The sequence below is a fragment of the Maylandia zebra genome, linkage group LG6 (genome assembly GCF_041146795.1).
Source record: "Maylandia zebra isolate NMK-2024a linkage group LG6, Mzebra_GT3a, whole genome shotgun sequence".
In the NCBI taxonomy this organism is placed as follows: domain Eukaryota; kingdom Metazoa; phylum Chordata; class Actinopteri; order Cichliformes; family Cichlidae; genus Maylandia; species Maylandia zebra.
Window position 1 is genome coordinate 43238908 of NC_135172.1, and position 22777 is coordinate 43261684.

The 22777-nt window shown below is 47.3% G+C and overlaps 1 protein-coding gene across 6 annotated transcripts in view; it reads right to left on the minus strand.

Annotated features, from left to right (window-relative positions):
- Nucleotides 1–22777, minus strand: part of sh3pxd2aa (SH3 and PX domains 2Aa) — a 99054-nt gene that overhangs the window by 50021 nt on the left and 26256 nt on the right. For all 6 annotated transcript variants that reach the window (XM_004538694.6, XM_024802725.2, XM_024802724.2 and 3 more), the window contains exons 3-5: nt 16057–16132; nt 14163–14239; nt 12407–12498 (exon numbers count right to left, since the gene is read on the minus strand). In XM_004538694.6, coding sequence (XP_004538751.3) covers nt 12407–12498; nt 14163–14239; nt 16057–16132 — 245 coding nt within the window. The remainder of the gene's footprint in view (nt 1–12406; nt 12499–14162; nt 14240–16056; nt 16133–22777) is intronic.

Sequence of the window (22777 nt, forward strand, 5' to 3'; positions counted from 1 at the left end):
TGACCGCCCGCAGCACATGAATAAAGCCTTTATCTCCACCAAGATCGCTGCGTGCTAGCAACCAGAATATGCTTCATTGTCACCAAAGTGGGACACAGAGTGAGCAAGGACTTGACCCCTCATCTCATCCCATCCATCTCGGGCTACACGGGACACACGACCTCTAAAACACGGGGAGCGGATATCGTTTCTGCCAGTGGCCAACCAGTTAGAGTGTCTGGATGGGTCTAAGTGGAAAGTATGCCTCGGAATGACCGAGCCTCAGTGCGGGCAGGATATCTGCCAAGATGTTTGCCCTTTTCACTCAGGATTTTCCGTCGTGGCTTTGAAAGATGCCGATATCCTCTGTTGGGGTGCGAGGGAATGTTTTACATTTCCAGGGAATGTTAAGTGCCGTGTTCATATTTCCATATGCACGGTGCTCTTCTTTTAGCCACCTAATCTGCAGCGGTTTAAAATAACCTTTATTTTTATTCCCAAGTCTTACATCATTCTCACACATGCCCTGCGGCCCTGCAGCCCTGCAGCCCTGCGGCCATGCAGCCATGCACTTCTCTGGACGTTACTCAACAGAGGTGCACGTGAGAACGTAAATGTCTGATGCAGGGTTGGACGTTAAATGTTTTTAAGCCTCACAACATTGGAGTCAGGGTGAGGTTAACAGGTCTCCCTTTGTACTGAAAGGCCAAACTCACACAGGAACTGTGTGGCAAAATCCAAACGGCCCAGTATGTAAAAGGATCACCTTTCCATCAGCCACAAGCTTCATACACATGCTGGATGCCTGCTGGGTTAATTGAACAAGCTAACGGTAAACGATCTCCACCGAGTGGCAGCACAATAGCTGCAAGTGTGAGACCTGGAAATGGCTGGTTGTAACTTATGGAGGAGGTGAGGACAGGGCCAGTGAATGAGGGTTTTCCTCGAGGAAAACAGCAGCAGAATGAAAAGTACTTTGCTTTAGCGAGCTCCCTGGGAGCCTGTTAAGCTATTCACGCTGTGCACGGTTCGAAAGGCAAATACAACCTTGAAACGCTCTAAACAACAAGTTCCAATCAGGAGAGAAGCTGCGACGTGAGCGAGTCCTGGTCCAGCTGTAGACGTTCGCACAGGCCTCTTAAACCATCAGATCCTAACAGAGTAACTGCTGACAGCATGTCTGTTCACAGCCGTCAAAATAAAGGTGAGCTGGTATCATGTGTGAGCTTTCAGACCTGCATGAAACAGCTCAACAGGCACATTACTCCAAATACAAACTGATTAGCACTACTGACACAGAGCAGTTAATTACAGCAGCAGAACATCAACTACTGTGAAGAGAGAGAGTCTGCAGCAGAATCAGAGAAAGAGTCTTTTTGGCTGAACAGCTAACATTTAACACTAAACCAGGACGTGCCAGCGGGAGCGCTGCTGGCTAGTTTTGCTTTATTTATCGAGGTATGGATCTGGAGGCATCTGTAAAGTGTTAGGCCACAAACGAGGGGAAGAGCACCAAGAGACGCTGGGAGAACAGAAACACAGGCTCCAGAGCTTAGCCAGTGACCAGAGTCCCGGGGCTGAAATCAAACACTTCCTGGAGCAGCCAGCTCTCTACTCACATCTACTGGAGGTGAGAAGAGGAGGAAGCAGGAGGTGAGAGGTCATGTGTAGAAGCAGTGCTGGGAGAAAATGCTCATCTGGTCCCTGTGACAGAGTTCACAGAGGTTGTTGATGAGCTTTCAGAGATTCTGTAACAAACTGTGATGACAGATCATTGAGCGCACAGATGTTCACGGCGATCAGTCATGCATCATTAAAAATGGATGTTGTTTTGATAGCAGCGGTGTTTTCGCGACAGTCAAAATAAATGACGGCGTTCAGTGTGAAAGGAAAGCAGAGAGAGAACAGAAACATCAGCACACTGCCCAGAAGTCACAGGACAGCGCGAGCACTTCAGGGAACTTCTTATCATTTCCAGAGCTTTGAGCGCTCAGCATCGACTGTCGAAACAAAACAGACGTGTAAAAAACGCCGCGAGCCGTGTGGCACGCGGTCAGCTGACTGAGAGGTTCAGTCCAGGGTGAAAGATTTGCTGAATATTCGATTTTTTCCGCTCGAATTCTCAACAACAGGCTGGTTTCAGGGCGTTAAAGAAAACCATCATGACTAAAGGAGCTAAACAAATACTACGTCTTTAGCACCGCGACCTCGTGTTATGAAAGGAATTACACGTACGAGCAGCTCCAGCGCAGTGAGGTCAGAGGTCACAGGTGCCTGGTATCTGCTTGTAAGTCTTGTCCTAAAGCTGCTGTTTGATTTTCAGCGGCTTCAGTTTACAAAAGAAACTTTTTAGTGGATGAGAAACGATGGATTTCCTAATTAGAGCGTATGAGTGGGGCTGGCAGATAGAGGGCTAATCGATGTGTTTACCACTATTAGCATAATGGATGCGACTTAATGATTCTCATTGGCCTCCTGCTAGGCTGCCCTGCACCACCAGTAAATAAACACTTCCCCAGATTATCGCCTCAGCCCCTCGCTGCTTCCCTCCCCGCCGAGGTCATCGCTAAGCCTCGTCAAATCCAGACCTCAGCTCCAACCTCCCGCCCGTGAGCCCGCCTACTCTAAGCCCCCCGAGGACCCCCTCATTACTCTCGGGGCCACAACAAGACTGAGGCTCACTCTGGGCATTAGCTGTCCAGATGGGTTTGGAGGAATCAATTAACCGCTTTGTACGCGGGAGCGCCGTCACACTTGGCGAGCACAGAAGAGATGCACTTAGTGACATGGAGCAGGCAGCTGAAGGCTCAAGCACTCAGTTTGGTTCCTCCTGATCCTCTCCACCGCACGCGTCTCAGTGACTTATCGGGAAAACAGCAAAATCATTTACTCAAAAGTGTTTCCTTTATTATCCGTCGATGAATTTTCCATCATTTTTTCCAAGTTGACACCATCTCATGTTTGATTTTGTCCTGTAACGTTACCATGTAATAATATGGTAAAAGCAGCAGACAGGTGAGGACTGCACATGGAAGAAAAATGAACGAGTGAATGAAATATGAGACTCGAGGTCAGTGTTTCAGCCTGAGGTTCACATGTTGGATCTTAAAAACCCCTCAACACGCTCTGCAGAGCGATTCAGCGCTCAGCCTCAGCAGCAAGCTCAGAAATCATGACCTGGATCATGAGGGTCAGAGGTCAGGGGTCGTCACAGGAACATCGAGCTGCTCGGACACGGCCTCGTCGCCTTCACCTTTAACATTTCTGTGTCCATCTCCTGAGACGGCACACACCTGTGATGCTAAGGACACGCCCACTTTATCATCGACTTGTGTTTAACATTTTCTGTGCGCCATCATTTCTGCTCAGGCTGCTTTCATTATTTATTTTATGATTCTGATGAATCACGATTCATAAGCAACGCCTGAAGTTCACCAGCAGCACATTTGTACTTTTTGCTCACTTTCCCATATTTCAGTGACCACTGTGGGTTTGTGTGTCCACCCAGGGCTTCACAGAATTCAGTTATTGAATGAAGTTTAAATGGAAACCTGTACCAACAGCTCTTTGTGATTCAGGCTGGACTGCAGAATCATTTTAATCTGGAGATGAGCTCAGCCTGTGACTCCGGACGTTCCTCTGAGGGAACAGAGACCGACCTTTTAACCCCGCTGACCTCAATAAAAGAAGAATGTCATGAACATGGTGTGAACCAGCATGTTGGATGTGAGGCCGTCTCCTGTCGGTGATAGAGCCGACCTTCTGCGTTACACCAACATGTCATCGCCCACAACTATTCCCAACGAGCCCCATCACCAGGGGTAACGCTGCCGCTTAAGCAGCCCCCTGTTGGGAGCCCGAAAACTGACCAATCACACGAGTTCATGCCTTATCCAGCAATAATCTGATAATCTTGCAGCATCTCTTCCCCGCCAGACACAAGCCAAGGTCAAAGCCTATTGGTATTCACAGAGAGGGCTGCGAGGGGCACGATGATCGATGACAGCATCACCACGGCCTATAGGAGGGCGGCGGGCGATGCCTTCACCGTGGCTCAAATACAGCATGCGCATAATAACAGAGTGATTTGTCAACGTTATGGTCCGCAGAGGACGGATTCTCCATTTAAGCTGATAGTTATACGATTACCAACCGTGAGCCCCGACAGATAAAACAAATCGCTGCCCGTGGCCATGCAAATTGACTCGATAAAAATGCAAGATCTGCGAGAAAAACGCCAAGTAAGAGAAGAGGAAATAAAATATGTCTCAGAAAAAAGGGGAAAACAGACGGAGAGGAGGGCAGGAAGCTTTGGCCGGCCGAGAAATTCCACACGGTGGAAATATATCTCACACAGAGAGAGGCTCGGCTACGAGGCCAGACGCTCGATACGTTTATACATGAAGCCCGGGGAGGCGTGGGCTCCACCGAGTGGGTTTGTGATGCAGAGTACGCCACCGTGTGGCCAGTTTTTAGGGAGTTATGAACGACTCTGAGATTACTGTCCTAAAGGCCGCTCACACATTTAAACACTAAACCAAAAGTGACGTCAGCCCTGCCGGCGCTCAAACCGCCACGATCTACAGCATCAGGGCTCCTCAGGTGGACTCTTCTGTTCTTCGTGACTCTGAGCTGAGCTGTAGTGCAAAAACTTTCCTGTCACATGAAGAAAAATCTGATTTTCTACCTCAGTAATCATCATTTAGCATCGTTAGCACACAGACTGGAAACCAGAGCAGAGGCGTCAGTCTGATGTTCGGAGGAGTTAAGCCGTTGCCTGTGTGTGAAAAACGTGTAGTTGTAAAAATGATGTGTTGGAGACATAAAAGCTCCAAAGACAAAGCCTTTGCTTTGATATCGGGCTTTTGCATCACAGGAGAGAAACATGTTTGCGGTTTTCTCTTTCAGGGCATTTCGACGCATCAAAAAGCAAACAAAAAAGAAGAGCGGCGATCCAACTAAAGCTCCATTAAAACTTCATTTATTATGAAGGCTGCCGGACTTCAAAAAGGAGCAGCTGATGATTGCAGGAGAGTGACATCAGCTCAGAGTGACCGCGCTGCAGTACGCTCCTCTGCAGGCAGGGGTCGACGTTGCTTAGACGCTCACACGCGGAGAGCGTGACGGCGGGCTTCGCTCGGGGTCTCCGCTCTTTTTGGAGCTTTGATTGATGGCGCTGGTTCCTGCGCCGCCCTGCCAGGCATGCGGCTCCTTTTCTAATCAGATCACAGGATTCCATCTTTCATAGCAGAAGCACAACGACTACAGTTAAGGCAATGAGCTTTTATGAAGGACCAATAAAGAATAAGACGTCACGAGCGGATCCATAACGTCCCTCCTACCTCCTTTCTGACCTGCTCTCCTCCTCCCCCCGAGGGACATCCCCCTTTCCTTTCCTGCTCTCCTTCCTCATTTTCCAGGAAATGATAAAGTGCACACATTTCATCACCAGGGTAGCTTCAGCTGCCGCGGCCCGCTCTATTCATCACACTCTCGTGCAGTCAGGCCCTCCCAAAGCTATTACGGTAGGAAGCTCCCTCCCCCGGCTGACAGCGCCCAGCGAGTAAGTGTGCGAGTGCTCGTGAGTCAGACGCTGCATCTGGGTGAACGAGTGCATCCGTGAAGGGTGACGGCGGGAAAGAAACCGAGCCGAGAGCAGACGAGAGGCGCGCTGACGTAGCTGCAAACGTGCAGGAAATTCAGCCGTGGAGAAGAAAACCCTCTCTGATGATGCTGCGTGTCTTTTTGTGTGAGGTGCACGAGGTCACCGTTTCTGGCACGGATCAATAAATACGCACGCTCAGCTGACCGCTCCTCGCCACTCTGACACACTTTAACCCCCGTTGACCCTGATACTGAAGCAGCTTATCCATCACGGGTGAGTGAGCACATCGCCTGCCTGCTGCTCACAGCAGACGGGACACTGGGAGGACGAGAGGACGGAGACGCATGCTTCCTGGATGGCAGAAAGACTGCAGGACGAGGACACAGCTCTGCTTAAACATAAACATGGTTTCGGATCCATCCATTAATCTGCTTTCTGCTACCCACCCAGGACATGGGAGCAGAGATGTCCACACCTCGCTCTCCCCAGTCACCTCCTCCAGGTCTGAGATTCATGTCCTGGATCTGTCCTCTGGTCTCCTTCCAGTAAACTGACAGCTCCGCCTCTCTGGTTACTGCAACAGGCCAGCGTGGCATCCATCTCTGCCGTCACTTGAGAACAAGACCTGAACATACTACACCTCCATCACTCCACCCTGCACCCAGCTGAGATTCCTTCTCATCTGCGTCGCTTCAAACAGACCAGTGAACGACCTCGACGCAAGCTAACGAACCAACACGATCCACAAGACCGCCGACACTCTGGACCCTCGGCCACGTCTAGAGATATCGTCCAAACTTCTTCAAAGCCCCTCACAGGATGCTGTCACTCAGTATCTGAGCAGTTTTCATCATGATGCTCCAAACCTGTCGGCCCATATGTGATCGAAAACCTGACAAACTCGCTCAGATACACAGTGTCTACCAAACAGGTCCAGCAGCACAGAAGTCTAATAATCAGCTCCAAGCTCAGTCTGATCAAAAGTATTCTGATGATGACCGAAACATCAGGTCCTTTCATCAGTGTTGGGGAACAGTTCCCCACAGCGGGGCCCGTGCACCCGTCAGCTTCCCTTCCTCGTTCTTTTCTCTGCGGCTGGAAGCTGATGAGAAACTGTCGTCATTCACTTTCTTTCCAATTAGCACTCGGGTACCAAATTATGTCGACTCATCAAAACGCCGCCTCGTTACGCGGGGTGAGAGGAAAAGTGGGGAAGGAGATAAACACACGTGCGGGCGTTCAGAGTGTTCAGAGATTAGTGGCGCCTTCTGGCAGCGTGTCGAGCATTTTAAGAAGCACCAGGCAGCGAGGACGTCTGCACGCCAACCGTATTTCACAGCTTGGATAAAAGCAGAGAGCAGCATCTACAACCAAGAGAGAGCGCCGTTATACAGTTTCCTGTGACATCACAGAATTAGTCACCGCACTCACCTCCACAGCGAGGACATTTATAGCTACACTGACACATCTATATAACATGAAGTGCACTTATATTTGAATTTTATAGAAAATAAACTTTAGATCTCCAGTTCCATGGATGCTTCGCTTGTTTAGGTCAACATTTTCAGTAGTTATCCTATCACGCGCAAATTCTTGACAAAAGGCTAAAATAACTCTCGGCTGTAACGCTAACGCTCTCGTCAGCAGCCGGGGAAGCAGCGGTGCTGATGCTGCTCAGTGGAGAATCCTCCGCTTAATCCACATCAATATTTTAGGCCTATTAACAAACAGTTCAAGACCTCTCATATTTGGATTAAATAGGTCATGAAAAATGAAGCATCAAAGCTGGCTGGTCCAGTGATTTGAAACATTTAACATTTTTTGGCTACAATTTCTGAAATATTATAAAACTGCTCAAAAATTCTGCTTTAAAGAAATAAATGTGTGAAAGTGACAGGAAGTAGACGAGCAGACTAAAGTCTGGACAAACTCAAAGCCTTTTCGGTCCTGTTGTTGTTTTTGTGGGAGTGATCAGAGGAAAGCCGAACTGAGCAATAACACAACAAACAGATGATTCAGATTCCTCCGAGCAGCCATCGTTGACCTTCACCGCAGGTTTGCAGTGTCTGAAATCTGACCATCACCACAGGAGCCAATAGTTACTGTGGGCTTTCCTGCACTCTCTGCTGTAATGAGCTGGTTTTGCAAACTGCTCAGGTACTGCTGGAATCCATTTCATAGCGAGAAGCAACAGCCCATCTTTAACTTAAGACATGAAGGTCCCAAAAAACTCAACGACTTTAAACGTTTCTTCAAGTTCAGCTGCAAAAAGCATCAAACCCTTCATTACATCGTCTCAGCTGCTGCTAGGAAACCACTACTGTACACACCTGTAGGACCTGCTCAGGTATCACACCTGAACCTTCGACTCCTAAGAGCCCCAGTGTGAGAGTTTTAGTTGAGAGTGTTGGTGGTTTATTCCTGCTGCTTGTTATTTAATACTCGATAGTCTGCAGAGGTGCTACCATATAAAAATGGATGAGGCCACCTTGCTCCACCAGGCAGCCTCGCCTTCGATCAGCTGAGGATGTTTGGGTCCTGCTGGACTACAGATTGGCAGAAAAGTTGCCAACAGGTGCCCGGAAGTCCCAATTTTAAACGTATGTGTTTAAATTAGTTTGAAAACCTTTAAAATGTGACTTTATGTCCCAGAGTCTGTGACTCCTGTTGAACAGATCTGAAATAACCAGACGGTACTTTTGTGTCATGCAGTGAGTCACTGTATCCCTACACATTCGTATTTACAGGCAGGCAGGGGGCAGGTACAAAGAAATATCCACTAGTAAAGCGCTGCCCCCTGCTGGTGAGGTTTCCGTTTAATTCTGCAGATGCTTCCTTGGAAAACTGCTGGAAAAGCTCCGGGCGACGACAGAGTGAAGCAGGCAGTGAAAACAAAGAGTGTCCAAAGCTGATCTAAAAACCTGACTCGTGAAAGTGCACACACACACGCACACACGCACACACACACACACACACACACACGCACACACACACACACACACACACGCACACACGCACACACACACACACACACACACGCACACACACACACACACACACGCACACACGCACAGCAGGGTGTGTTCACACGGCTGCTCGGCCGCCTTTCTTCTTCTTCCACAGCACTCACTGTGGCACACAAACACACACATCCAATCATGGCTTGGAATCAATGGCCGCTCTGGTTGCCGAACACACCCTCCCCCCATGGTTTATTTTCATTTAGCAGATGCATTATGGGTAGGGAATGAAAGGAGCCCATCCAATTTAGCCGAGACACAAGTCGAGTGGTCTGGATCACGACGTCTAACTAACCGAGCAGAGCTATTTGTTAAAGCAGACGGCGGGCGCTTCACCCTCCTGAGTATTTCCTCCTGTTATTAAGGCGGCGCGAGCGCCTGCAGGGACACCGAGCAGCCAGGAGAGGTTGGAGCTCCATTTTATCCAAATCTACCCGAAGTGCAGCGCTTACTCACATCCTGCGAGCTCCGTCGTTCCACAGCCACATTCAAGAAATTTCATGCATAAACCTTAAATGAGCGTGTGTTTCCATTTAGATTCACTTATGATTTATAGCTGGTTTCAATCTGAGCGTGATCAATGAATATAAATGAGACTTTGCTTTTTTCACTGGAAAATGAGTTCAAATGTGGGTTTCGTTGCCCTGACGCTGGGCACATTGATTGTTTTTAAATATTAATGTATTGATTTGGCTTTCTTCTTATGAAATACCCAAATTAAATGGTTACTTATAAATAAATGGTAAATGGCCTGTATTTATATAGCGCTTTACTAGTCCCTAAGGACCCCAAAGCGCTTTACATATCCAGTCATCCACCCATTCACACACTGGTGATGGCAGCTACATTGTAGCCACAGCCACCCTGGGGCGCACTGACAGAGGCGAGGCTCCCAGACACTGGCGCCACCGGGCCCTCTGACCACCACCAGTAGGCAACGGGTGAAGTGTCTTGCCCAAGGACACAACGACCGAGACTGACCAAGCCGGGGCTCGAACCGGCAACCTTCCGATTACAAGGCAAACTCCCAACTCTTGAGCCACGATCGCCCCGAATTGGTAAAAGGCAGGGAGATTAGAAAGAGAGCCCTCTGTAAGGATGAACAGCTGGTTGTTACAATTAAATTCCCCTTTAACTTCATCTTGTGATGAAATAAAAGGGAAACTGTGCTGCGATGTTCTTCTCTGATGGGAAATGCATTTCCTTTTAATTTACAGCTGTGAAAGCAGGAAAGAAAAGTGCTTTTCAGATTTTTGTCCTAGCTACGCTTCCTGTAAACACAGAGCTGCCATAAAAATCACATTTTCATTTTCAAGTCCAACCGAATCTCCATGCAGAGCAACAAAGCAGGTGTTTCTTTCTTTTATCCTCAGCTCTAACAGCCATGTGGCTTTTTTAAAAGACATCACTGACCATGTTGGAGGAGGCTGGACTGCTATGCTATTAGCTAGCTCCAATAATAATAACAAATCCTGTTAATTAGTGTTCTGTAACATCCAATTCAAATCCTTGAATTTCACTCACCAATACTGAAGCACAGGTTTCTGTAAAGGTCTGTCACTATAGTAACCTCGCAGCAGCCATATTATTGGTCACATGGTGTTATTAAAATGCTCCAAAAGGCTCCAACAGCACAAACACGTGAACTGGTCCAGTTCAGGGACCCAGTTAGCTGAGGTGTAGCTTAGCAGAGAGCTAGCAGCTACACCTGTCACTCAGTGGGACTACAACAACTTTAAGTCTTAACAAAATACAGACAAGTTAGTCAAAATAATAAACATAATCATCTATATGGTTGCTATGAAGGGGGAAATCTATACATGGAGTCTATGAAGACTGACTCACTTTTAGAGCTGACCTCCAAGTGGCCACTGGAGGAACTGCAGCTGTTCACCCCTGCTGCTCGTCTGACTGTAGCTCTGCTCAGTGGCAGCAGTAGGTTTGAAATGCACGCTACGTAAGCAAAGGTTTGCAGCACGCCTGTGCTCCCCTTAACCATGGCGTTCCTCAGGGGTCAACCTTTGTACCCCCGTTCATTCTGTGTGCACAGACTTTGCCTGGTGCTCTTTGTTAGTCGGTGTTTCGCACATCCTTGAAAGTCCTTTAACAACTTTCATGCGCTGCTTCTTGTTTTGGCATCCGTTCAGTTTCAGACGAGCTAAATTAAGTATTCAAAGTAATTCTGCATACCGCTGTGTGTAACAGATGGAGGATAACAGGCTGCGTGTGATGAGGCCAGTGCTTGCACACATTATTGATGCTCCACATGTATGACTTCATCTCCCACATACTCTGGCAACAAGATTAATGGGATTTCTTAATGCACTGGGCATACAGGAGAGAGGAGGAGGAGCAGAAGTCAAATGAGAAAAACGGGAGAGATGAGAACGCAGGTGTGACAGAGTGTGGACGGCGAGGGGACCAAAGCTGAGCGAAGAACGACTGTGTCGGCGCCGTTGTTTGTAACCTTGAGCCGTCTCGTCAATTAAGCACACTTGAATTTACGAGGGTGAGTTAGACACAAAGAGTTAGAGGAGGAGGAGGAAAATGAGCGAGGAGAGACGCTCCGTTACTGGCAAACACAGGAAAGCAAGAGGTCAGTGAGCAAGGCGTGCAGAGAAGAGGAGCCTGGATGGAGCAGGAGCGGCACACAGGAGCACATTACCAGTGAATACTGTGATACTGACATTTGAGGTTTGGAGAGGAGAGTGTTCTCTAATTAACAACTACCCAAAGGGGCCATCTCCTGCTATGAAACCAGTCATTCTCCTCCTCCCACACTCACATCCATCAACTGCTCTCCCTACAACAGCCCTCCCTCCCTCTCCGCCTGGCCTGCTAGGAGGTTTTAACGAACTCAGTGAGAAAGAGCCGAACTGGGAATAGACTAGAAAGCGAGAACAGAGAGAGGCAATGAGCTGAGCCAGTGAGTACTGGGAGTACTGGAACATCTGAGCTGAACATTATCAATCAACACACGAGATTTACTCCGTCGTTTAGCATCATGTTTGCATGCAATGCAATTAGTGCCAGCAATTTACAGTGTCTGCATGCACGTGTGTGTGCGTGTGTGTGTACTGCATAGACTAATCCAGGCTGGAGGCAGAGCAAACAAGCTGCTTTTCCTGTGGCGGCATCTCGGCTGTAAACCTGTGCAATCTAATCAACATGCTACGCTCAACTTCCTGTGTGGATTTGTAGTTTATTTGACCAAGAAACAGTAAAAACTTCCTGTTTCACACGAGTGTTTCTACGACAAACTACACGCTAATTAGCATGACCATCTAAATGATTTTAGCTTCCTTTGCCATGAAGTGTGTACAGTTAGCTACATGCTAATGCAGCGGATGGTTATCAAAATGTTGCTAATTAAACGACACATTTTCACTTTGCCAACAAAGTTAGTTATTCAGCTGCTTTAATAACACATTTAGCTTAGTGACAAACAATGGAATTGTCATACAGTAAAGCTAGCAAACAGTAGCTGATGTTAGCTACGCTCAGCTAACAGTGGCGCCACACATGACACCAGCTGGTCATGTGATTAAACCCCTGAAACATGGAGCAGCTGTGGATTTAAATGCTTTTACATTCGACTCTTCACCTTTGAGAGGAAGAGCGACACTTCAAGTTTCTATAATGCTGATGTCATAGCCCTCCTTTAAAAGTGATGCCAATCTAAGCCACACCCACTTTCACCTGGAAGGGTGTGTCAAGCTGATTCAGCTACAGAAATTAGCCAGCGGATTAGCCTATACAGAACCTGTGTGTGCGGTGTTTGTCCACAGTGTGCTTCACTCACTCCACGGGGGGGTTGACGTCCTCAGCCTTCGTCTCGAAGAAGCGCAGCACCTCTTCGCTCTGAGAAATCTGAGGAGGGAGTCGCACCAGTGCCTGCAGAGAGAGTGACAGTGAGCGCCTCTCTGAAGACGCTCCACAGTTTCATCCTCAGACTCTACCTGAGCTTGAAAATAAGTTTATTATATTAAACCATGACCTGTATAGAAACGATTAATGAAGAATCATATAGGAGAGACTTCAAAGCAAACCCTGATTCCTCCTTTCTCAGCTCTAAACGGGACAATAAATTACAAAACGCACATTATGTTGTATTCAGCAAGACTTGAAAACAGTGCTCGAGCTAATAAACTCATCAGAATAATGAGTAGAGTTAGAATCATCGGCATTCAGAGCCAGCGCCCCCTGCTGGTCAGTAGAGACACTGCAGGTCTAAGGCACCAGCTCTCAGACATACAGCAGATTGTTGGACTTCAATCTCTATAAAGCGGAAATATAGCAGAGTTATGTGCAGCTTGTATTTCTCCCACTGAGTGCTATAAATAAAAATAACATCAGTTTAAATTTAGATCTCTGTTTCTGGAGCAACTGTTTTATATTTACTCAATATAAGCTGAATGATGCAGACTACTGCATGTGTGTGCTTGGCTACACATCTGCAGAACACAAACACACAATCAATCACTGTTCATACACAGAAGCAGCCCGCAGTCAGAGACAGGATCACATGTCAGTCTAAATATCTATATTTAATGATGGGACTGGCTCCAGCTGCAGGAGTGACTCTCGTACAGCTCGGCGTGCTGGACCGTGAAATATACACAACATATGTACGGCGTAGGCTTTTTATTTAAATTGCCACAGTCTGAGCTGCCTTCATGTTTCATTCATCCGATCCTATATTATCCACAGTAGAGGCCACGTGCACCCGCAGCCGGCCGGGTTTCCACCCTGCAGGCTCCGGGGAGCCCATCCTTGGAGAATAATTTCTCTTCCTCTGTGTTTGCCTCATAAACAGGATGCAGGAAGTAAACAGTTCGGCGTGCTGGCTGAAAAACACCAGCTCGCTGTAGCAACTGTAAACACTGGAGCGCTTTAGGTTATTTGGATAATGAAAAGGCTTTTGTGTGAACCTTCGCCTGTGCTGAGCTGAGGACCAGCTTCACTTCACATGTGTGGAACTGCTTCTTAAACTAGTCCCAATTACTGAGCTAATGCTGTGGGTAACCCTGCCTGACACAGGCGAGGAATACTGCTGCATAATTATGCGTGAGACAAACATCAGAGCCTGAATCTCCCTTCTGCTCGTGCAGCTTTGAGCCAAGAGGAAGGAAGGAAGGAAGAGGGGGAGGGCACGATGGAGGATTAAAAAAACTAATAAGAGTGGGAACAGGAAGTGATAAGGAAAGTCACTCTGGAGCTGCAGGACTACAAACGCTCGTCGCTTTTATGTTGATTTTGTTGCTGGAAACAAAACCAGCAAACGAGGGGAGGAGGTCGTTAGCGAGATGGACTTTAAAATAATGGAGGTCAGTTTAACCCTGGAGAACCCACGGGGTCAAATTTAACCCCGTGGGTTGCCTAGAAAACCAATGGGGTCGGCTCTGACCCAGTGGGTTCTCCAGGGTTAAGGTGTGCAAGTTTTATGCACCCCCCCCCCCCGAACAGCGTGTGAAAGACAGCACGGATCGTGACCCTTGACCCCTGACAGGCTCGGGGATGCCCCCCCACAGACAGACGAGAAGCTGAGGGACGTTTACCCTGCAGTAGTCATCGATGAAACGCAGCCGCTTCATGGCCACGTCTCGCACATGACTCCTCCGGAACAGGATTTTGCCTGGAAGGGGAGGAAAGGGGACAAAAAATAATAAGGATGGAGGTGACGGCCAACAGAGGAAAGGAGAGTAAATACTGGAGACATGCACAGCATCCCTAAAAATACACATTTAGCTGATTCTGCAGAGCAGCCAAAGCTTCCTGTAATACTCAGACCTGTCAGGAGATGTCAGTAATGAATGACATCTCAGGCCCACACTCCAGCTGTGTCACCCCCCCACCCCGGCAGGCCCGGGGTCGTGCACTCTGTTGTGTGAGGAACCCTGGAATTACTGTTTAAAGGGGAATCCTCCAGCACAGACTTTAGTCCCATTTTCCCCGTGAGTTACAAAAACAGTGCAACGTTGGAGCTGGAGCAGCACTAATGTGATGTTACAGCAACAACAGCAACGAGGCTTCAGTCAACACTGTGACGCACACACACACACACACACACACACACACACACACACAGTAAAGAGAAGCAGACATTTTCAAATGCTAAATGCTGCATGAAGACATGCAGTGATACCAGAATATAAATGCAAAGATCATACAGTAACTTTCACTCAGTCGCACTTTTGTAAAGGATCCTTTTCAGTTGATCAGACAAATGAGCCAGAGGCCACAACAACATGACTGTTTCACTGCAGCCTGAAAAGTTTGACCTTAAACACCATCTAACTGCACATATTCTCTCTACAGAACCTGAAGCCTCCATGTTACCGTCTCTGGTCCTGTGCAGGTGTTTGAGCTTGAGCTGCCTCTGAGCCAACGAGGAGCTCAGCACACATTAAACAGCCGCTCACTGACCAATCGGCTCAGGGAAACAGCGTGATCATTAGAGAAGATCTCAGAGCTCAGTGTGGCGACAGGAGAATGGTTTGAAGCTAAGTGGACCTTATATGTTGAACATATCCACAGTCCCTGCTGTGGGGCCGTGAGCCTCCTCTTGAATATAAACTAATTTAAACCCACTCACCGTGTGGGCTCCCAAACACTCTTGTTTTTACATTTATTTAATAATCTAATCTTTTTTGGCGCTTTTTGGCTTCCATACACAAAACAGTAGAAAAACTGCACGCCTGGTGATTTTTTTTATTTTTATTGCCGAGCTCTGAAACTTAAACGTTGTCCTGCAACTTCAGACTGAAAGAGTCCATTAAGAGTCCGAGCTGAGCGTGCATCCGCAGACAGTCGGTTATGTTTGCATGTGGCGCCACTGGCTTTCTAGCAAAGTGGGAGGTTTGTGTTTGGTGGGTTTCTAGATTGGTTTTGTTTGTGAGTGTGAGGATGAGGAGGGTGGGGGGGGGGCTATAAAGCTGATGCTGGGACCACGTGTTGGCCGCGGAGCTTAAACAGAGCGGTTACCAAAATAAACTGCTGTGAACACACAGAAGCCTTTTACTGCCTGAGCACACACAGAGCTGGAGAATCTACATGGAGGACACACACAGGCGGACACACACAGGCGGACACACACAGGCAGCATCGTGCCCACCGCTGCAGGTCACCATCAACCTGAATGTGACGGGTGTGTGTGTGTGTGCGTGTTGTCGATCTCACACACACAGACACGCGAGCACAGCATAATCCAGTGATCACATTCATGCACGATCATAATGTGACTCAGACACTCTCCACATCCAAAAATGAACATCACACAGACGCACAGGCACGAAAACACAGCTGAGATTTGAAAGTCACAGATAATGCCTCATCAGCAGTAACACACACACACACACACACAGACACACACAGACGCCCTGCGAGTGCCAGTCATACATTATTAATATGGGAGCCTGTTCAGATAACGAGAGCTCAGGAGCAGGCTATCACCTGGGAGAAATGGGATGATCCTCTTCTTCGGGTCTTTTTGCCCTCCCTCAATTGGGAACTTGTCGAGTATCTGCATCTGTGGAAACACGAGGAGAGGAAACGGCTTTAGTTTTATGTTCGGCTCAGCTTCACGTTTTAGGAATCATCTGCGTCTCTCCTGGGCGCGAGATAAGAAAGATCGATATCAATCTCGTGTGTCATGTCGAGTATAAACCTGAAGCCGGGAGGCAATTAGCTTAGCATAAACACAGCTAGCCAAGCTCTTTAGCTCAAATATATTCCTGAGAGCAGCTTCAGAGATCATTTTCACCGACACTGAGAAAAACCAAAGATAAACGACCCTGCATGAAATCATTCCAGGATGGCATTCCTTAAAAGCAAAACGTCTTAGACGTCAGCTTGTGTGCACGTTACTTTTTTGGCTCTAGTTATAGAGACATAAACTGTTTCCTTATTTGTGAGCAACATTCAAAAATGTTTGACTGTCATTAATTATTTATATAGAAAAATGGGTTAGGCTCAGCCTCAGGCCTCTGCAGCAGTAAATCTTTAGCCGTGTGTTCATACAAGTAGAAATGCACATGATCTGCTGTGCATGTGTGGATGTAAAGACAAAACACCATGCAGGAGGAACACTGGGGGATAAAGAGTAACGCAAAACTGAACTTAAAGATTTAGATCAGTTATCCAAGACAATGACACACGATCAGAAAGAAAGTGGAGAGGCAGCTGATTTATTGTCACAAAGTTAATATTTATTAATCAAAGAAATCAACGAGGTGCTCACTCCTGTGTGCACACTCAGTCTCTCAAACACCATACAGTTGGGAAATGATGCAATGCTGTCACAGCAGCCACAAAAAGGTAAACGCTATAAACCAACCCTGGACATGAATTCAATTCACTTTTATTTATAATAAATGTATTTATTTGTATTCCAACAGCAGTTGCTTCAAGGTGCTTTTTGTTGTAAGGTGAAGACCCTCCAATCATATTACAGCAACATACAAGCAAGCAGTTGGCAACAGTGGTGAGAAAAAACTCCTTTTTAAAAGGAAGATATGAAGGTGAGCTAAAGTGCAGATGTAGGTTAAGACCTGACGCTGCCAAGTTTCTGTTTTGTTTCTATGCTATGCTAACCTAAGCTAACATAAACACCCACAGCACAGGGTGGAGCCTATCCCAGCTACCACAGGGCTGGTAACCAATCAGGTTTAAGAAAAGAAAAAGACCAGCAGCAGTTAGCTTAGCATCACCACAGTAGTGTCTGTTCAACACATTAAGCATCTCTTTGTATCTGGTTAGCTGCTGGAACATGTTAGCAGCAAACTTATTGCTGATACCAAACTTCCTCCTCTGAGTCTCCCAAACAAAAAGAATGAAGGTAACTCTTAAATATGAAGTAAGAGAGTCTCAGTCAAAACAGTAACTACCTTTTAATCTACTAAAAACGCTTCTTTACCATCACAAAACGGTTTTTCTGCTCAGGGGTGATTGTGCATCATATCGAGCGTCACACCTCAGTCCCAAAGCTGCACGCTGGTATCAATAAAAAAACAAGTCCAGTGAGCCGGGGGTTCACGGGGGTCAAACCAGCATGAACGACATGAAGACGGCGAGAGAAGTGCTGACACCAGAGCAGGAGGTGCAGAGAGAGGGAGCGTGCAGAGCGAAGCATTAAGACAAAGAAAAAACAAAAACAGGAGAAAGCCAAGAGAAAGAGGAGAACGCAGCAGATTCCTGCTCTTTTCCACTCTTCAAATAGATCAATCAAGATTAGAGAGAAAGCAAAAACAGCAGAGGGCAGATGCAGAGGGTGAGGAGGCTGCACAGCACTGCAGCAAACATCCTACAGAATCAGAGACGGAAGGAGCATGTGTGCACGTGTGTGTGTGCATGTGTGTGTGTGCACGGAGCATGTGTGCACGTGTGTGTGCACGGAGCATGTGTGCACGTGTGTGTGCATGTCTGTGTGTGCACGGAGCATGTGTGCACGTGTGTGTAGGGGGCTGAAGTCCATAAAGACGTATAACAGGCGATGGGAGCTGTCGGCCGTGTCTGTGTGTGATGGCTGAAAGCTGTAAGAGACCTCGGGGAACCGAGCGAGCAAACAGCCGGGTGGGTCTGGATGCAAGAAGATACCCAGAAAACACTCGCACTAATCCCCAGCGCCCACTCCGGAAACATCCGTCGCCTGATCCCATTTCCCCCGTCCATCTGTCAGTCTGCCTCCACCTTTTCATTGAATTCCTGTCTTATTTTTCCCACTCATCCAATGACCATACCCAACTCTTTTCCTCTAACGCTGCCACGGCACTAAACGGTTTGGATCCTGCTCACAGGATCTGTGTCCGTGACACACGGATGGATGATGGACGGCCCCCAAACATTTCACCGATGCTGAACTCGCAGGTTTGAAGTGTGACTGTGCCACCGTTTCCACTTTCTTAATGAAGGCAAAGTTGTAAGGTGCTCACCTGCGTGCAGGTGCGACACACTGAGAGGACAGACGTAACCGTAAGGCTCGTCATGTCAGCTTTCCTTCTCAGTTCAACAAACTAATTACACCCCCACCCTCCTTTTCAAACTCTGCCGGTGCAGCCTGAACTGATCCACTCGGATCAAGGTCAGCTCATTACTCGAGACACTCTCCGGCTGGTCGAAGCTTGTCCTGAAATACACGTTTTCCTGTCGCCGCTGACAGATTCCTGGCAGGAGAGAGCGTGCTCACGACCTGCCGGGAGTTACAGGATCACCGAGGGAGAGAGAATGGTGAGAACAGGTGGGACGGCGGGGATCAGGTGACACAGCCACGGGCGCAACTGCTCTTTTACATGGATGCATGCACACAGGCTGCACGTGCACGGCCTGCGAGCGTGCACGTTTGCAGCACGATAGCAGACGATCAGGAGTCCAGGTGGTAAAATTCCACTCTGAGGATGCCAAAAGAGAAAGGAAAGAAAGAAACACATCCACGCCAAACCATCGCTCCACTTCTCAGACTCCACTGTCTCCTTGGTAACCAGCAGAGAGAGAGTGTGAAGAAGAGTTGTGAAGAGATGTGATTGGATGATGCGGTGCAGCTCTGGACCACTGGTGTAAATGTTGGGAGTCAGGTAAAAAAAAAAAAGATTCTTCTTCGTCTCCCCTCAGAGTGAATCCAGGATGCGATGATGTAATGCTTACTGTCCGGCTCGCGCTGACGCTCGTCTTATTTCCACATTACCACATGAGCTAAAAGCATAAACGTGATCAGAGTGTAGGTACTGAGAGGAAGGTGGTCTGTAGTCCTGAGACGGCCTCGGGACTACGATTCAGCAGCTCTGGGTTTAGAGTCCAAAACAAAACCTTGAAAATGAAGCAGCACAAAAATGGCAGCCGAGCTCCTTCAGCGACGACATGATGACAACAACAACAACAACAATCTTTATTTATAGAGCACATTTAAAAGCCTTGGGCATACCAAAGTGCTTTACATAAAACAATAACAAATAAAACAGTTCACACATTAACATCAAATACATAAAAGTAACGAATTATGTTCACAGATAAAGCCACCAATAAGAGTAAACTGCAGCACATAGGTTATAGCAAGGTAAGACTGTACCACCATGATAAAAGACACCAATAATGGAAAGAAAGCAGAGAATTTAATACAATAGGTCAATAGGTCACTGCAAGCAAGCCAGCATTTAACTGGTAGAAAAGGCAAGTTTAAAAAGATATGTTTTTAGCCGTGATTTAAAAGAATGAATAGAATCAGACGCTCGGATGCCAATCGGGAGATTGTTCCACAGCTCCGGTGCAACTAGAGCAAACGATCGATCACCTCTAGATTTCAGTCGAGATCTGGGCTGAACCAGCAGCAACTGTGAGGATGACCTTAAAGCCCTAGCAGGAGCATATGGGTTTAAAAGTTCCTTAAGATAGCTGGTGCAGTGTTATTGGTAATTTTAAAAGTAAACAACAAAATTTTAAATTGAATACGATATTTGACAGGCAACCAGTGCAGATCAGCAAGGACAGGAGTAATGTGGGCAAACTTCTTGGTTTTAGTTAGAATGCGTGCTGCAGCATTCTGAACTGTCTGTAATCTCTGTAAAAGGGAAGAGTGGAGACCACAATAAAGTGAATTACAGTAATCAAGCCTTGACGTTACAAAGGCGTGGATGAGCTTTTCTAGGTCTTTATACGGGATATAGCGCCTGGCCTTAGAAATAAGGCGAAGCTGGTAAAAACTGGATCTGACAACAGCAGACACTTGTTTATCAAGTGTAAATGACATGAGTGGGGTCAGTCCCACTTTATACAGAAAGCCTTTATCAATGACTCTGCTTGTGTTTCCCATCGTGACTTTAACGTCAGGCGTTCTAAAAGACATTTCATACATCTATGTGAAAAGACAGACTCCTGCCTTCCAAACCCAACAATGCTGAACGGCTTTACCAATGTTTGTGTGTGTGAGGGTGTGGCTACTTCTCATACCACGACGAGCATGTAGGCCATGGAGGAAGACTCTGTACTGACACAGGAAAACACTGGACAAAGCACATCGGCTGGAGCAGGGGTGGGGACCTCCAGGCCTCGAGGGCCGGTGTCCTGCAGGTTTAGATGCGTCCTTGATCCAACACAGCTGATTTAAACGGCTAAATGACCTCCTCAGCATGTCTTGAAGTTCTCCAGAGGTCTGGTAATGAACTAATCATGTGAGTCAGGTGTGTTGACCCAGGGTGAGATCTAAAACCTAATCACTGATGGTCACAGCCACAATATTAGACATGTTTAACTAACACACGTGAACGCTGACGGCTCGTGCTGTGCGTGAGTGAAAGTAAACCGTCCACCATTAATGACACCGGACTACACCTGTGGGTAAGTGAAATATCCACTGAGTTATTTTGCCTCTTTTTAGGATGACGGCAAACAGAACGCATATAGAAAACTAACATTTATCATCAACAGTCTCTAATAATCAGGAGAGTCTGTGTGCGCTGATTGCACGAGAATTTCCACCAATCAGGGACCCACAGGGCTGACACGTGCAATGGCTGAATTCATAAAAACATGAAGGCAGTTTGAATTTTGTAGAGCCGCAAACATCGCTGTCCATCTTTGATTTCCACACAGTCACTGAGGAAGTGTAGCTTATTAAACTTTGCCTATAAAAGGAGAATTCAGTCCTCTTCCCCCAATTCTGTTCTACAGCTGACAAACCGAGTCAGAAAATCGAGATATTTAGAAACATATTTGGATGCACTTCAGCCTCTGTGGCTGGCATAGAGACGCAGGACTGGACTGTTCTCGAAAATGAACTGGGCAGTGATGAAAAGGCTCCAGTAATACATTTGTTTCACCATGATTCAACTGTTTATTCATTCATGTAGCCGACTAAAGAAAAAAATCATATAATGTGCTCCATCATTTTGTGACTAAAACAGAGACAAAGCAGGAAGATGTAACTGTAACCAGCAGAGGTCGCTCATCTTATCCACATGAAACCTGAAGACGTCTGTCTCTGAAAACATGGAAACATCCACCTTCAAGAGAACGTTCCAGCTCAGCGTTTGGTCCACGTAGCTTTAGCAGCGACACAGTTATTATAAGAGCGCTTTAGTCTCAGTTCAGCTTCACTGAGGAACGACGGGGCTCAGAGACTAACAGCAGCTCTGCTTCATGCACATGTGCTAAGAATAGAGCCGCTCTGTAAGGAGCTGTGAGAGTCACTTGGCACAAACTTGGGGGATGCCACAGCGCCATTACAGCCAACTGATGCCTCACTTCCTGTTGTGGGTTTACCCCGAGCTCTGCAGGAGTGGAACAGAGTGGAATGGAAACACACACGAACTTCTGGAACAACTCATGACTGTCCTGACAAAGCAACCATGTGATCTGCTGAGTGAGGCCGCAGGCTCGAGCATGCTTCTCCTCACTGGCGAGCGCACGATAAGGTCGCTGCTCTCGCTGTCGTGTCAGTATGCAAACATCCCGTCACAGACAAAGTCAACATGCCGGCGCTCGCTTTTACACCCCGGAGCTGTCAGATTCCTTCTGCTCATTCCCAGATTTTATAACTCGGACGCTACCAGAGAAGCTCGCCATGACTCACAGTTCAAAATAATCCTTATGTACATGAATGCAACACTTTGTTTGTTTAACTGTTTGAAACAAGCTCCTCCTTCTTCAAGCCAACCCTCTTCTGATTGGCTGCCCCTCCCAAACAGAAGCGAGCAGTGTGTAACCTGAGCTTTTGGGTCAAATGTCGACCTCATTAATTGAAAATCTGGACGTGTTTAATAAAAAGATTCACCATTATGACAGAAAACAAGGAGAAACATGGCGGGTCTCCATTAGAGAGCCTCCTGAAATCTTTATTTCATCACAGCTCGAATCCAACGAGCAGAAACTAATGGAGCACATGAATCAAGCATGAGCATGCATTAGCACCCAGCAGTGTTCAGTTTCAGAGAGGCAGATGTCTCCGATTGTGGAGGGAAGGCGTTCCTTTCCAACCACAATCACTCACAGTTGTGTCTCTAAACTTAGACCGGCACCCTGGCAGCAGATCCGGACAGATCGCTGCCCGCAGTGGGCGCATTAGATCAGGTCGGAACATGATATGCTGGATTCCTGAACGCTTTAAGCAGTGAATGCATGCGTGGGGCTTGGATTTGTCTCAGAGTTGAGGCTCTGTTCATGAATATGTCGACGCCGCAGGGTGTTT